This window comes from Ranitomeya imitator, chromosome 1 (assembly GCF_032444005.1).
Source record: "Ranitomeya imitator isolate aRanImi1 chromosome 1, aRanImi1.pri, whole genome shotgun sequence".
NCBI classification, from domain to species: domain Eukaryota; kingdom Metazoa; phylum Chordata; class Amphibia; order Anura; family Dendrobatidae; genus Ranitomeya; species Ranitomeya imitator.
The window spans coordinates 248,395,442-248,409,362 of record NC_091282.1 but is presented as its reverse complement, the minus strand read 5'-3'; the positions used below and the strand labels follow the sequence as shown (position 1 = coordinate 248,409,362).

Here is a 13,921-nt window from a genome sequence, read left to right as displayed (position 1 = left end):
GTATATTGCCCAGTCACGTAGTATATTGCCCAGTCACGTAGTATATTGCCCAGTCACGTAGTATATTGCCCAGCCACGTAGTATATTGCCCAGCCACGTAGTATATTGCCCAGTCACGTAGTATATTGCCCAGTCACGTAGTATATTGCCCAGCCATGTAGTATACAGCACAGAGCCACGTAGTATATTGCCCAGTCACGTAGTATATTGCCCAGCTATGTAGTATATTGCCCAACCACGTAGTACACAGCACAGAGCCACGTAGTATACTTCCCAGCTACGTAATATATAGCACAGCACATGGAGTATATAACACTGCCTATGTAGTATATAGCAGCCACGCGGTATCTAACACAGCCCACGTAGTATACAGCAGTGTGGGCACCATATCCCTGTTAAAAAAATAATTAAAATAAAAAAGTTATATACTCACCTCCTGGGATCCAGCGGAGCTCTGGCGGTACGCGCACAGCTGCCGCCATCTTCCATTCCCAGGATGCATGGGTAATTTTGCAATGCATCGCCAGGAACGGAAGATGGCGGCAGCTGTGCAAGCGGCTCAGCGGACAACGGAGGGTGAGTATAGCAGGTTTTTTTTTTTTTAATTATTTTTAACATTACATTTTTTTACTATTGATGCCGCATAGGCAGCATCAATAGTAAAAGGTTGGGGACACACAGGGTTAATAGCGGCGGTAACGGAGTGCGTTACCCGCGGCATAACGCGGTCCGTTACCGCCGGCATTAACCCTGTGTTAGCGGTGGCTGAAGGGGAGTATGCGGGCGTCGGCCACTGACTGCGGGGAGTAAAGAGCGGCCATTTTCTTCCGGACTGTGCCTGTCGCTGATTGGTCGTGACTGTTTTGCCGCGACCAATCAGCGACGTGGATTTCCAGGACAGACAGAGGCCGCGACCAATGAATATCCGTGACAGACAGACAGACGGAATTGACCCTTAGACAATTATATAGTAATATATTCTCATGTATAAACCCCATAAACATATTAGAGGTTGACCACTACGTTGGATAATGCCCCCACCGATTTAAACCTTGTAAAGAAGTATTTTTGTAAATACGTCTTGTTGCCGTCTGTGCCTGTGAGTGGCGCGATCACTGACCACTGACTGTGCATCACGTGACCCAGCTGCGGCCGTTACTGACATCTGCTGGTGTCATGTCAAGTTCCAGATCTCCTGCATTCCCCCGGGTGTGATCCAGTCGCGTCCACCCCTCCTGATTGACTGGGCTGTGGGTGGAGTTTGACCGCACATCACCGCCCAGTATCCAGAGCCGCTTTCCTCTGCTTTCATTAGCCACAAGCGCTCGCTGAAACTCCGCCCACAGCCCAGTCAATCAGGAGGGGCTGCCCGGGTCACTCCCGGGGGCCGGGGAATGCAGGAGGTCTAGAACTTGATGTAATGTCAGTGGCGGCTGCAGCCGGGGTCATGTGATGCCGAGTGAGCGGTCAGCAATAGCGCCACTCACAGGCACAGATGGCAATGAGGTATTTACAAAAATACTTCTTTACAAGGTTTAAATAGGTGGGTGCATTATCCAATGTAATGGACAACCTCTTTAAATCATTAGATCCACAAATATAATAAAAATGAATATATTTTATTATCTAATATATGAAATACAAAATGACATGAAATTAATGAATAAAAAATGAGGTCCAAAATGAAGATTGAAACAAGAGGAAGGAATAACACCAGATAGTAATAGTTAATCAGAGATTATGCACATATGAAATGATTACAGTGAATTAATATACAGCATATGAAAAGCATCAATGAGTAAAGGAAGCAGTAAGGACTTTCCTCCAAATGTTACATGTTGAACTAAGTACACGATGTAATAATCGCTACAGAGCGGCATAAAACATTTTTGTTATTTTTTTAATGTTGCTTCTCTGTTATAGAGATATTAGCAATCAAATTATTTGGCACCGAATCAGTCAACACCCATTTGGACTTAGTAAAAGTTATCTGATAGCAACTCATACAAGGAGAAGAAGTACATGCCCGCAGTGAAAAGTATCTAATAACACCCACTTGTCATTAAAGGGTTGTTCAGCCTTAGAGTATTATAAGTCTTGTGAATCTCTGGTGTCGACGCTGGGAGCGGGTGGTCATGTGGTGGTCATGCCAGTGTGCGATTGAATACTTCGGGCCATATTCCAACTAGGTGTGTCCCCGCTCAAAACACTTGCATTGAGCGAGGCCACTCATGTCTAGTGGGCACATGACTGTATGTTTGCAACTCTCCTACCAATGGTACCAGGGAATCCTCACAGTGCACATGCTGTGAGGATTAGCAGATTAACAAGTCTGCAGGCCGGACAACTCCTTTAACCCCTTTACCGCCAAGGGTGGTTTGCACGTTAATGACCAGGCCAATTTTTACAATTCTGACCACTGTCCCTTTATGAGGTTATAACTCTGAAACACTTCAATGGATCCCAGTGATTCTGAGATTTTTTTTCTCGTGACATATTGTACTTCATGATAGTGATAAAATTTCTTTGCTATGACTTGAGTTTATTTGAGAAAAAGGAAATTTGGCAAAAATTTTGCAATTTTTCAACTTTCAATTTTCATGCCCTTAAATCACAGAGATATGTCACACAAAATACTTAATAACTAACATTTCCCACATGTCTACTTTACATCAGCACAATTTTGGAACCCAATTTTTTTGTTTTGTTAGGGAGTTATAAGCGTTAAAAGTTGAACTGCAATTTCTCATTTTTACAACACCATTTTAGGGACCACATCACATTTGAAGTCACTTTGAGGGGTTTATATGATAGAAAATACTCAAAAGTGACACCATTCTAAAAACTTCACCCCTCAAGGTGCTCAAAACCACATTCAAGATGTTTATTAACCCTTCAGGTGCTTCACCGGAATTTTGGGAATGTTTGTTTGAAAAAAAATGAACATTTAACTTTTTCACAAAACATTTACCTCAGATCCAAATTATTTTATTTTACCAAGGGTAACAGGAGAAATTGGACCCCAAAAGTTTTTGTGTAATTTGTCCTGAGTACGCTGATACCTCATATGTGCAGGTAAACCACTTTTTGGGCGCATGGCAGAGCTCGGAAGGGAAGGAGCGCCGTTTGACTTTTTCAACACAAAATTGGTTGGAATTAAGATCGGACACTACAGTGGGGCAAAAAAGTATTTAGTCAGTCAGCAATAGTGCAAGTTCCACCACTTAAAAAGATGAGAGGCGTCTGTTATTTACATCATAGGTAGACCTCAACTATGGGAGACAAACTGAGAAAAAAAAATCCAGAAAATCACATTGTCTGTTTTTTTTAACATTTTTTTTGCATATTATGGTGGAAAATAAGTATTTGGTCAGAAACAAAATTTCATCTCAATACTTTGTAATATATCCTTTGTTGGCAATGACAGAGGTCAAACGTTTTCTGTAAGTCTTCACAAGGTTGCCACACACTGTTGTTGGTATGTTGGCCCATTCCTCCATGCAGATCTCCTCTAGAGCAGTGATGTTTTTGGCTTTTTGCTTGGCAACACGGACTTTCAACTCCCTCCAAAGGTTTTCTATAGGGGTTGAGATCTGGAGACTGGCTAGGCCACTCCAGGACCTTGAAATGCTTCTTACGAAGCCACTCCTTCGTTGCCCTGGCGGTGTGCTTTGGATCATTGTCATGTTGAAAGACCCATCCACGTTTCATCTTCAATGCCCTTGCTGATGGAAGGAGGTTTGCACTCAAAATCTCACGATACATGGCCCCATTCATTCTTTCATGTACCCGGATCAGTCGTCCTGGCCCCTTTGCAGAGAAACAGCCCCAAAGCATGATGTTTCCACCACCATGCTTTACAGTAGGTATGGTGTTTGATGGATGCAACTCAATATTCTTTTTCCTCCAAACACGACAAGTTGTGTTTCTACCAAACAGTTCCAGTTTGGTTTCATCAGACCATAGGACATTCTCCCAAAACTCCTCTAGATCATCCAAATGCTCTCTAGCAAACTTCAGACGGGCCCGGACATGTACTGGCTTAAGCAGTGGGACACGTCTGGCACTGCAGGATCTGAGTCCATGGTAGCGTAGTGTGTTACTTATGGTAGGCCTTGTTACATTGGTCCCAGCTCTCTGCAGTTCATTCACTAGGTCCCCCCGCGTGGTTCTGGGATTTTTGCTCACCGTTCTTGTGATCATTCTGACCCCACGGGTGGGATTTTGCGTGGAGCCCCAGATCGAGGGAGATTATCAGTGGTCTTGTATGTCTTCCATTTTCTAATTATTGCTCCCACTGTTGATTTCTTCACTCCAAGCTGGTTGGCTATTGCAGATTCAGTCTTCCCAGCCTGGTGCAGGGCTACAATTTTGTTTCTGGTGTCCTTTGACAGCTCTTTGGTCTTCACCATAGTGGAGTTTGGAGTCAGACTGTTTGAGGGTGTGCACAGGTGTCTTTTTATACTGATAACAAGTTTAAACAGGTGCCATTACTACAGGTAATGAGTGGAGGAAAGAGGAGACTCTTAAAGAAGAAGTTACAGGTCTGTGAGAGCCAGAAATCTTAATTGTTTGTTTCTGACCAAATACTTATTTTCCACCATAATATGCAAAAAAAATGATAAAAAAACAGACAATGTGATTTTCTGGATTTTTTTTTCTCAGTTTGTCTCCCATAGTTGAGGTCTACCTATGATGTAAATTACAGACGCCTCTCATCTTTTTAAGTGGTGGAACTTGCACTATTGCTGACTGACTAAATACTTTTTTGCCCCACTGTATGTCGCGTTTGAAGAGCCCCTAATGTGCCTAAACCATGGAACTCCCCATAAGTAACACCATTTTGGAAATTAGACCCCACAAGGAACTAATCTACATGTGTGGTGAGCACTTTAAACCCTCAAGTGCTTCACAAAAGTTTGTAACGCAGAGCCCTGAAAATACAAAATCATATGTTTTCCACAAAAATAATCTTTTTGCCCCCATTTTTTTATTTTACCAAGGGTAATAGGAGAAATTAGACACCAAAAGTTGTTGTGCAATTTCTCTTGAGTATTCCGATACCCCATATGTAGGGGAATACTACTTCTGAAGGCACAGAGCAAAGCCCAGAAGGGAAAAGGCGCCATATCAGAGTTCAGACTTTGCTGGAATGGTTTGAGGGTGCCATGTCACATTAGCAGAACCCCTGAGGTACCAGAACAACAGAAACCCCCTATATGTGAACTCATTTTTCAAACTACACTCCCCAATGAATTCATCTAGTGATGCAGTGGTCATATTAACACCACATGTGCCTCACAGAATTTTATACCACTGAGCAGTGAAGAAAGAATAAATTACATTTTTACCACTAAAAATGTTGTTTTATCCCAAGTTTATAATTTTCCTAAGAGCTAATATGATTTTTTTTTTTTACAACAAACTGAGGTCCATTTTTTTCCTGAGTGTGCCAATACCCTACATCTAATCGGGAAATATTTTTCAGGCACAGTGCAAAGCTCAGAAGGCAAGGAGCGCCAGATTTTACTGTTATGGTTTGCAGGTGCCATGACCCACTGGGAGAGCCCATGTGGTGCAAGAACAGCAGAACCCCCCCATAAATGACCCCATTTTACGAACTACACCTCTCAATGAATTCATCTAGGGGTGCAGTGATCATATTGACATCATGGGTGTGTCACAGAATTTTTTACCATTGGGCAGTGAAGACAAAATAACTACATATTTACCACCACAATTTTGTTTTAGCCAAAGATTTTACATTTTCACACAAGTGGGTAAAAATGGCAACAAAATGTGTCCCACAATTTCTATTGAACATGGCAATACCCCATATGTGGTTGTACAGTGCTACTTAGCCATACGGAGAGACTCGGGAGGAACGGAGCGCTATTTACCTATTCAAGTGAATGGGTCTGTGCACATATTAGCGAGTTTCCACAGACCATGTGTCCGTTGGCAAAACACGCTGACATGTCCGTCTTTTAATGTCATCACGGGCCACAAAGTGTCCCACAAATGTGCATATGCATAATACACATCTCCTCCCTCATTTCTGTCTATCAGCCTAACAGACCACTGCGCTCTGCAAATGACTTTCGGCTAACCTCTGCACTAATCCGTACCTCCCACTCCCGACTCCAAGACTTCTCCCGTGCTGCGCCAATCCTCTGGAATGCTCTACCCCAAGATATTAGGACCATCCATAATTTGCATAGTTTTAGGCGCTCGCTCAAAACACATTTGTTCAGAGCGGCCTATCACGTTCACTAATCAAAGTTATGTTATGTTTGTGTGTAGCCCATTCACTATCCCCATCTATTCCCCAACCCCTGAAGATGGCTGGACCATGATTGTAAATACATCATTGTAAATACACACCTGTACTTTGTATCTCCCCCACCTCATTGTAGATTGTAAGCTCTCACGAGCAGGGTCGTCTTATTTTGCTTTAATTATTGTATTGTTAACGTTGTTACTTATGACTTTTGTGTTTGAAACTGTTAAACTGTAAAGCGCTGCGGAATATGTTGGCGCTATATAAATAAAGATTATTATTATTATTATTATTACACATGGATGTCATCCATGTGACACGCATCGGCGCCAGGGAAGAAGCATTACAGTAAGCGCTGTTCCCTGGTGTCGGGTGCTGAACACGGCTCTCATCATTCTCACCTGCTCTGCCGGCGATCAGTGTGAGCAGGGGAAAATGTTGAAGGTTGCATTTAAGTGATAAAAGGGACAGCAGGTGGGGGCTGGTGGGACTATTCCTCCCATCAGCCTACCCCTGCTGCTGCTAATAACAGTGACTGCAGGAGCGACTGATGGGGGTATTAAATGAATAAAACGGCGTGGGTTCCCCTGTATTTTCTATAACCAGCCAGGCAAAACTCACAGCTGGGGGCTTCAACCCTCAGCTATCATCTTCAGCAAAATAATTTAAAAAAAGGCGTGGGTTCCCCCATATTTATGACAACCAACCTTTCTAAAGCTCACAGCTGGGACTGGTATTCTTAGGCTGGTAAGGGGCCATGGATATTGACCCCCCAGCCTAAAAATAGCATCCTGCAGCTGCCCAGAAAAGGCACATCTATTAGATGCCCCAATTCTGGCGCTTTGCCCAGCTCTTCCCACTTGCCCTGTAGTGATGGCTAGTGGTGATCATATTTGTGTGGTTATGTCATCTTTGTATTGTCAGGTGACATCAAGCCCACGGCTTAGTAATGGAGAAGCGTCTATAAGACACCTATCCATTACTAATCCTATAGTTATATGGTAAATAAAGACACCGCCAGAATAAAATCTTTTATTAGAAATAAAACAAAACACAGATTTACTTTTTTATTTAAAAATAACACAGTTGTACTCACCTAAGGCCTATTCCACCGAAGCCCTCGTTCGTTCTCCTGTAATAAAACAAAAATAAAAAATCAACAATATTCCTCACCTCTGTCGTTCTGTCCCATACTGTAATCCATGTCTGGGGGATAATCAGTTTTCAACCTGGACAGTGCCAAGATGCGACCTTCCAGGCTGAGAACCAATGGTGAATGAGCTGCTGGGAACGCAGCGTCAGTGACCGGGGGTGACTTCATAGATGTTACCTCCGGTCAGTGAGGCTCTGTTTCCAGCCGGGCTGAGCTGAGGTGAGATCCCCGCTAGCACTGTGAGCGCTCGCGGCTTTTTTTGCTGGACAAAATGACGTTTTCAGCAGTACCATGTTTATTAAGTACCCGGATATTAACTGGGAAACAGAAACCTGTGAAACCCATAAAGGCAACAGGTTTCTGCTAATAACCAAGAAAAATTATCTTTCACAATTGGTGCAGAATCCAACCAGAGGAGCAGCACTTTTAGACCTAATACTATCTAATAGACCTGACAGAATAACAAATCTGCAGGTGGTTGGGCATTTAGGAAATAGCGACCACAATATTGTGCAGTTTCACCTGTCTTTCACTAGGGGGACTTGTCAGGGAGTCACAAAAACATTGAACTTTAGGAAGGCAAAGTTTGAACAGCTTAGAGATGCCCTTAATCTGGTAGACTGGGACAATATCCTCAGAAATGAGAATACAGATAATAAATGGGAAATGTTTAAGAACATCCTAAATAGACAGTGTAAGCGGTTTATACCTTGTGGGAATAAAAGGACTAGAAATAGGAAAAACCCAATGTGGCTAAACAAAGAAGTAAGACAGGCAATTAACAGTAAAAAGAAAGCATTTGCACTACTAAAGCAGGATGGCACCATTGAAGCTCTAAAAAACTATAGGGAGAAAAATACTTTATCTAAAAAACTAATTAAAGCTGCCAAAAAGGAAACAGAGAAGCACATTGCTAAGGAGAGTAAAACTAATCCCAAACTGTTCTTCAACTATATCAATAGTAAAAGAATAAAAACTGAAAATGTAGGCCCCTTAAAAAATAGTGAGGAAAGAATGGTTGTAGATGACGAGGAAAAAGCTAACATATTAAACACCTTCTTCTCCACGGTATTCACGGTGGAAAATGAAATGCTAGGTGAAATCCCAAGAAACAATGAAAACCCTATATTAAGGGTCACCAATCTAACCCAAGAAGAGGTGCGAAACCGGCTAAATAAGATTAAAATAGATAAATCTCCGGGTCCGGATGGCATACACCCACGAGTACTAAGAGAACTAAGTAATGTAATAGATAAACCATTATTTCTTATTTTTAGTGACTCTATAGCGACAGGGTCTGTTCCGCAGGACTGGCGCATAGCAAATGTGGTGCCAATATTCAAAAAGGGCTCTAAAAGTGAACCTGGAAATTATAGGCCAGTAAGTCTAACCTCTATTGTTGGTAAAATATTTGAAGGGTTTCTGAGGGATGTTATTCTGGATTATCTCAATGAGAATAACTGTTTAACTCCATATCAGCATGGGTTTATGAGAAATCGCTCCTGTCAAACCAATCTAATCAGTTTTTATGAAGAGGTAAGCTATAGACTGGACCACGGTGAGTCATTGGACGTGGTATATCTCGATTTTTCCAAAGCGTTTGATACCGTGCCGCACAAGAGGTTGGTACACAAAATGAGAATGCTTGGTCTGGGGGAAAATGTGTGTAAATGGGTTAGTAACTGGCTTAGTGATAGAAAGCAGAGGGTGGTTATAAATGGTATAGTCTCTAACTGGGTCGCTGTGACCAGTGGGGTACCGCAGGGGTCAGTATTGGGACCTGTTCTCTTCAACATATTCATTAATGATCTGGTAGAAGGTTTACACAGTAAAATATCGATATTTGCAGATGATACAAAACTATGTAAAGCAGTTAATACAAGAGAAGATAGTATTCTGCTACAGATGGATCTGGATAAGTTGGAAACTTGGGCTGAAAGGTGGCAGATGAGGTTTAACAATGATAAATGTAAGGTTATACATATGGGAAGAGGGAATCAATATCACCATTACACACTGAACGGGAAACCACTGGGTAAATCTGACAGGGAGAAGGACTTGGGGATCCTAGTTAATGATAAACTTACCTGGAGCAGCCAGTGCCAGGCAGCAGCTGCCAAGGCAAACAGGATCATGGGGTGCATTAAAAGAGGTCTGGATACACATGATGAGAGCATTATACTGCCTCTGTACAAATCCCTAGTTAGACCGCACATGGAGTACTGTGTCCAGTTTTGGGCACCGGTGCTCAGGAAGGATATAATGGAACTAGAGAGAGTACAAAGGAGGGCAACAAAATTAATAAAGGGGATGGGAGAACTACAATACCCAGATAGATTAGCGAAATTAGGATTATTTAGTCTAGAAAAAAGACGACTGAGGGGCGATCTAATAACCATGTATAAGTATATAAGGGGACAATACAAATATCTCGCTGAGGATCTGTTTATACCAAGGAAGGTGACGGGCACAAGGGGGCATTCTTTGCGTCTGGAGGAGAGAAGGTTTTTCCACCAACATAGAAGAGGATTCTTTACTGTTAGGGCAGTGAGAATCTGGAATTGCTTGCCTGAGGAGGTGGTGATGGCGAACTCAGTCGAGGGGTTCAAGAGAGGCCTGGATGTCTTCCTGGAGCAGAACAATATTGTATCATACAATTATTAGGTTCTGTAGAAGGACGTAGATCTGGGTATTTATTATGATGGAATATAGGCTGAACTGGATGGACAAATGTCTTTTTTCGGCCTTACTAACTATGTTACTATGTTTATTTATATCTGTCTTTTTGATCACGTGTTATTCCAATTTTTGTTCGGCGGCATGATGATAAAGCATTGTTTTTTTGCCTTGGTTTTTCTTTTTTTATGGTGTTCACTAAAGGGGTTAACTAGTGGGACAGTTTTATAGATCAGTTTTTTGCGGACGCGGCGATACCAAATATGTGTACTTTTATTGTTTATATTTTTTTCATTCAAACATTTATTTAGAGATAGAATAAATGGATTTTTTTTTTTAATAAATATTTTTACAATTATTTTTTAAATTTTTTTTAAACTTTTTTTTACTTTTTCCCACTATGGAACAATCATTTTTTGCAGTCTGATCGCTTCTATAGCATATAGATGAAGCAGCATCTGCATGCTATAGAAGCTGTCAGCTCTGCACTGACAGAGAGACTTCCCGATCATGCACTGCAAGTGATCACCAAGTTTCCTAGCTCTGGTGACCCGGGTGTCGTCATGATGACATCGGGTCACCATGGCAACGATCGAGACCCCATGGCAATGATCGGGACTCCGTGTCACGCCGTGGGGTCTCTGATGCAAGAGGGGCTGTCAGCCCTCTGTCGGCTTCCAAAATGCTGCGATCGTGTTCGATCGCGGTATTTCGGGGGTTAAAGTGCCGGGAGTGGTCTATGGTCAGCTGTCAGAATCCGCTTACACCCAGTGGCGATCACCCACGCACCCCGTGTGCGTGGGCGATGACGTAATGATCCGTACATGGTCAAATAGACCTAGGCCACATGGACAAATCATTACGTCCATTGTCAGAAAGTGGTTAAAGGGAACCTGTTAGTAGGATTGTGCTGCGTAACCTACAGTGTCAGGTTGGCTCCATTATACTGATTAAAATGATACCTTAGTTCATGAAATCCGTCTTGTGGTTGTTGTTTAATCGTTATTTTTATTTTTCAGTTAATGATGCTCGTGCTTCGGCCTGTGGGGGGGCAATGGGGAGGGTCTCTTCATTTGGTGCTCTGATTAGGTGTTCACCAGTATGGCTTCTAACAGGTCATTGAGCCCTCAGTGACCTACCCCCTATTTTACATAATGAATACTATATATAGAAAAAAAGAACCTTCAGCGGGCAGGCGGCGGCGCCTGTGCTGCAGTATGATCCGGATCATGCTGCAGCGCAGGCGCCACTGCCGCACCTGCCTGCTGAGGGTGTGTTTTTTTTTTTTCTATATATATAATATTCATTATGTAAAATAGGGGGCAGGTCACTGAGGGCTCAATGACCTGTCAGAAGCCATACTGATGAATACCTAATCAGAGCACCACATGAAGACCCCCCCACAGGCCGCCCCGAAGCACGACCATATCATTAACTCAAAACTGAAAATAAAGATTAAACAACAACTACAAGCCGGATTTCATCAACCAAGGTATCATTTTAATCAGTATAATGGAGCCAACCTGACAGTGTCTATAGGTTATCCAGCACAATCCTGCTGACAGGTTCCCTTTAGGAGCTACTTAATGCATTTAATGTATGGCTTCTAAGTTTAGAATATGTTACTCATTTTATTTTAATTACCTTTACAGCATTCCCTTGACATTCGTGAAGAAATGCCTGATCAAACAGCTAAAAGGATGTTGAGCATTTTAGGTGTCCTGAAATATAAACCTCCAGGAAACATGGGAGACATGTAGGTATCAGTCATTATGAAAATTTGCAAGATGTCCAGTTAAAATAAACACACTTGTATGGATCCAAATATAATTTTTTCCCATATTCATGTACACATGTTTGAAGTATGCTTACAGTTTTTTATGTCATGAAGAGTATAAATAAACACTGTAAAAATGAAGTGAAATTGGCAAGGAAAACAAAACGGTGGTCAACGGTGGCTATGATCACGGCTGTTGTGCTAGTGTGACATAAAAAACTAAGAGATTTTTAACTACTATGATTCTCGCTATCTCCGGTAGCAGAATTTTTTTTTTTTTTTAAGTGAAAATTTAAAAAAAAAAAAAAAAAAAAGACGTCATGCTAAAAATTGAGTATCGATTTTTGGCAAAATTGGAGGCCTGTCAAAATTCTAAAAAGAATGATTTTGACTTAATTCTGGTACAGGAGATAGGTACTTATTAGGCTACGTTCACATTAGCGTTCTGCCGGGCTGCGTCGCATGCGCCATGCGCCCCTATATTTACCATGAGGGCGCATGGACATGTGTTTGCATGCGTTTTGCGATGCATGCGTCTTTTTTGCCGCAAGCGTTAGGGCGCAGAGGACGCAGCAAGATGCTTTTTTTTTTTTTGCGTCCAAAATCCGGCAAAAAAAGGACGCATGCGTCGCAAAACAATGCGTTTTGCATGCGTTCTTGTTTGCGTTGCGTCGCCGACGCAGCAGCGCACAACGCAAATGTGAACATAGCCTTAGTGATGAGCGAGAGTACTCTGTCTGTAAAGCGCTGCGGAATATGTTAGCGCTATATAAAAAATAAAGTTTATTATTATTATTCCTCGGGTTTTCTGAGCACGCTCGAGTGTTCTCCGAGTACTTTGGGCGTGATCGAAGATTATGTTTGAGTCGCCCCAGCAGCATGAATTGTGGCTGCTAGACAGCCTGAATACATATGGGGATTGCCTGTTTGTTAGGGAAAACCTTGATATCTCTGATCTGATTATTCAAGAGAAAACATGATTTTTATATGTAAATGAGCTGTTCCAGGTTATGGTCCAGATGCTGATCTGCATGAGAATCTGCTTTCACGAATTTCTGCCTCAAAGGAAGTCTTCAAATCCAAGGCTGGACAGACATCTGTCTGAGATGGTTTAGTGAATCCTTAATTGTACGGGGAGGGGGCGGGTGTGTGGACCAAATGAGGTCCCTTCCAACTGTAACATTCTTTGATTCCATGATTATTTTCAGTAAAAGGGTCGTTACCAGTGCATCACCTCACCTCTGTAACATGTCATTGGATACTTTAGTGTTTATGCAGTGAATAAGAAATGATAGCTGTTTACTATAATGCTGTTATTATTAATATATTGAAATGATTGCATAGAATTATCTAAGCTTTTTCCAAAGTCTAATAGGAAGGTCATATGCTATTTAACAATAGATTGCACTCTATGCCTTTTACAGACTATTAGACAAAAAATGCTATTAAAGGGAATGTGTCAGCAGGTTTTTGCTACCTCATCTGAAAGCAGCATGATGTAGGCAAAGAAGCTGAATTCAAGGATGTATCACTTGCATTACTGGGTGCAGCTGTTCTCAAATAATCAGCGCTTTTAGATTTAGTATGAAGCAGGGCTGTGAAAGCTGCCCCCGCCCCCACCAGGCAGTTTTTGCCCAAAGAGCATAGACAGTGCGGTGCCTATCACAGGAGGCGGCTTGTCGGACCAGAGCTCACATGCCAGCTAGTCCCAACAATGATAAGCTACTGGTGCTAAAGCAATCATTGTAAGCAAACAAAACCTTGTAGCTTGATAAGAGAGCCATGCTGAAATCTGTGTTTTAAGGGTATGTGCACACGTCAGGATTTCTTGCAGAAATTTCCTGAAGAAAACCGGAAATTTTCTGCAAGAAATCCGCTTTTTTTTTTTTTTGCGTTTTTTTCCCCGTTTTTTTCGCGTTTTTTTTTTTTTTGCATTTTGCAAGCGAAATTAGCTTGCAGAATGCTAAAGTTTTCCAAGCGATCTGTAGCATCGCTTGGAAAACTGACTGACAGGTTGGTCACACTTGTCAAACAT

The 13,921-nt window shown here is 42.0% G+C and overlaps 1 protein-coding gene across 2 annotated transcripts in view; it reads left to right on the top strand.

The window, feature by feature from the left end:
- IFT81 (intraflagellar transport 81) overlaps window positions 1–13,921 on the top strand; it is a 251,786-nt gene that overhangs the window by 34,983 nt on the left and 202,882 nt on the right. For both annotated transcript variants that reach the window (XM_069755306.1, XM_069755309.1), the window contains exon 3: window positions 11,762–11,865. In XM_069755306.1, the coding sequence (XP_069611407.1) occupies window positions 11,762–11,865 (104 nt within the window). The remainder of the gene's footprint in view (window positions 1–11,761; window positions 11,866–13,921) is intronic.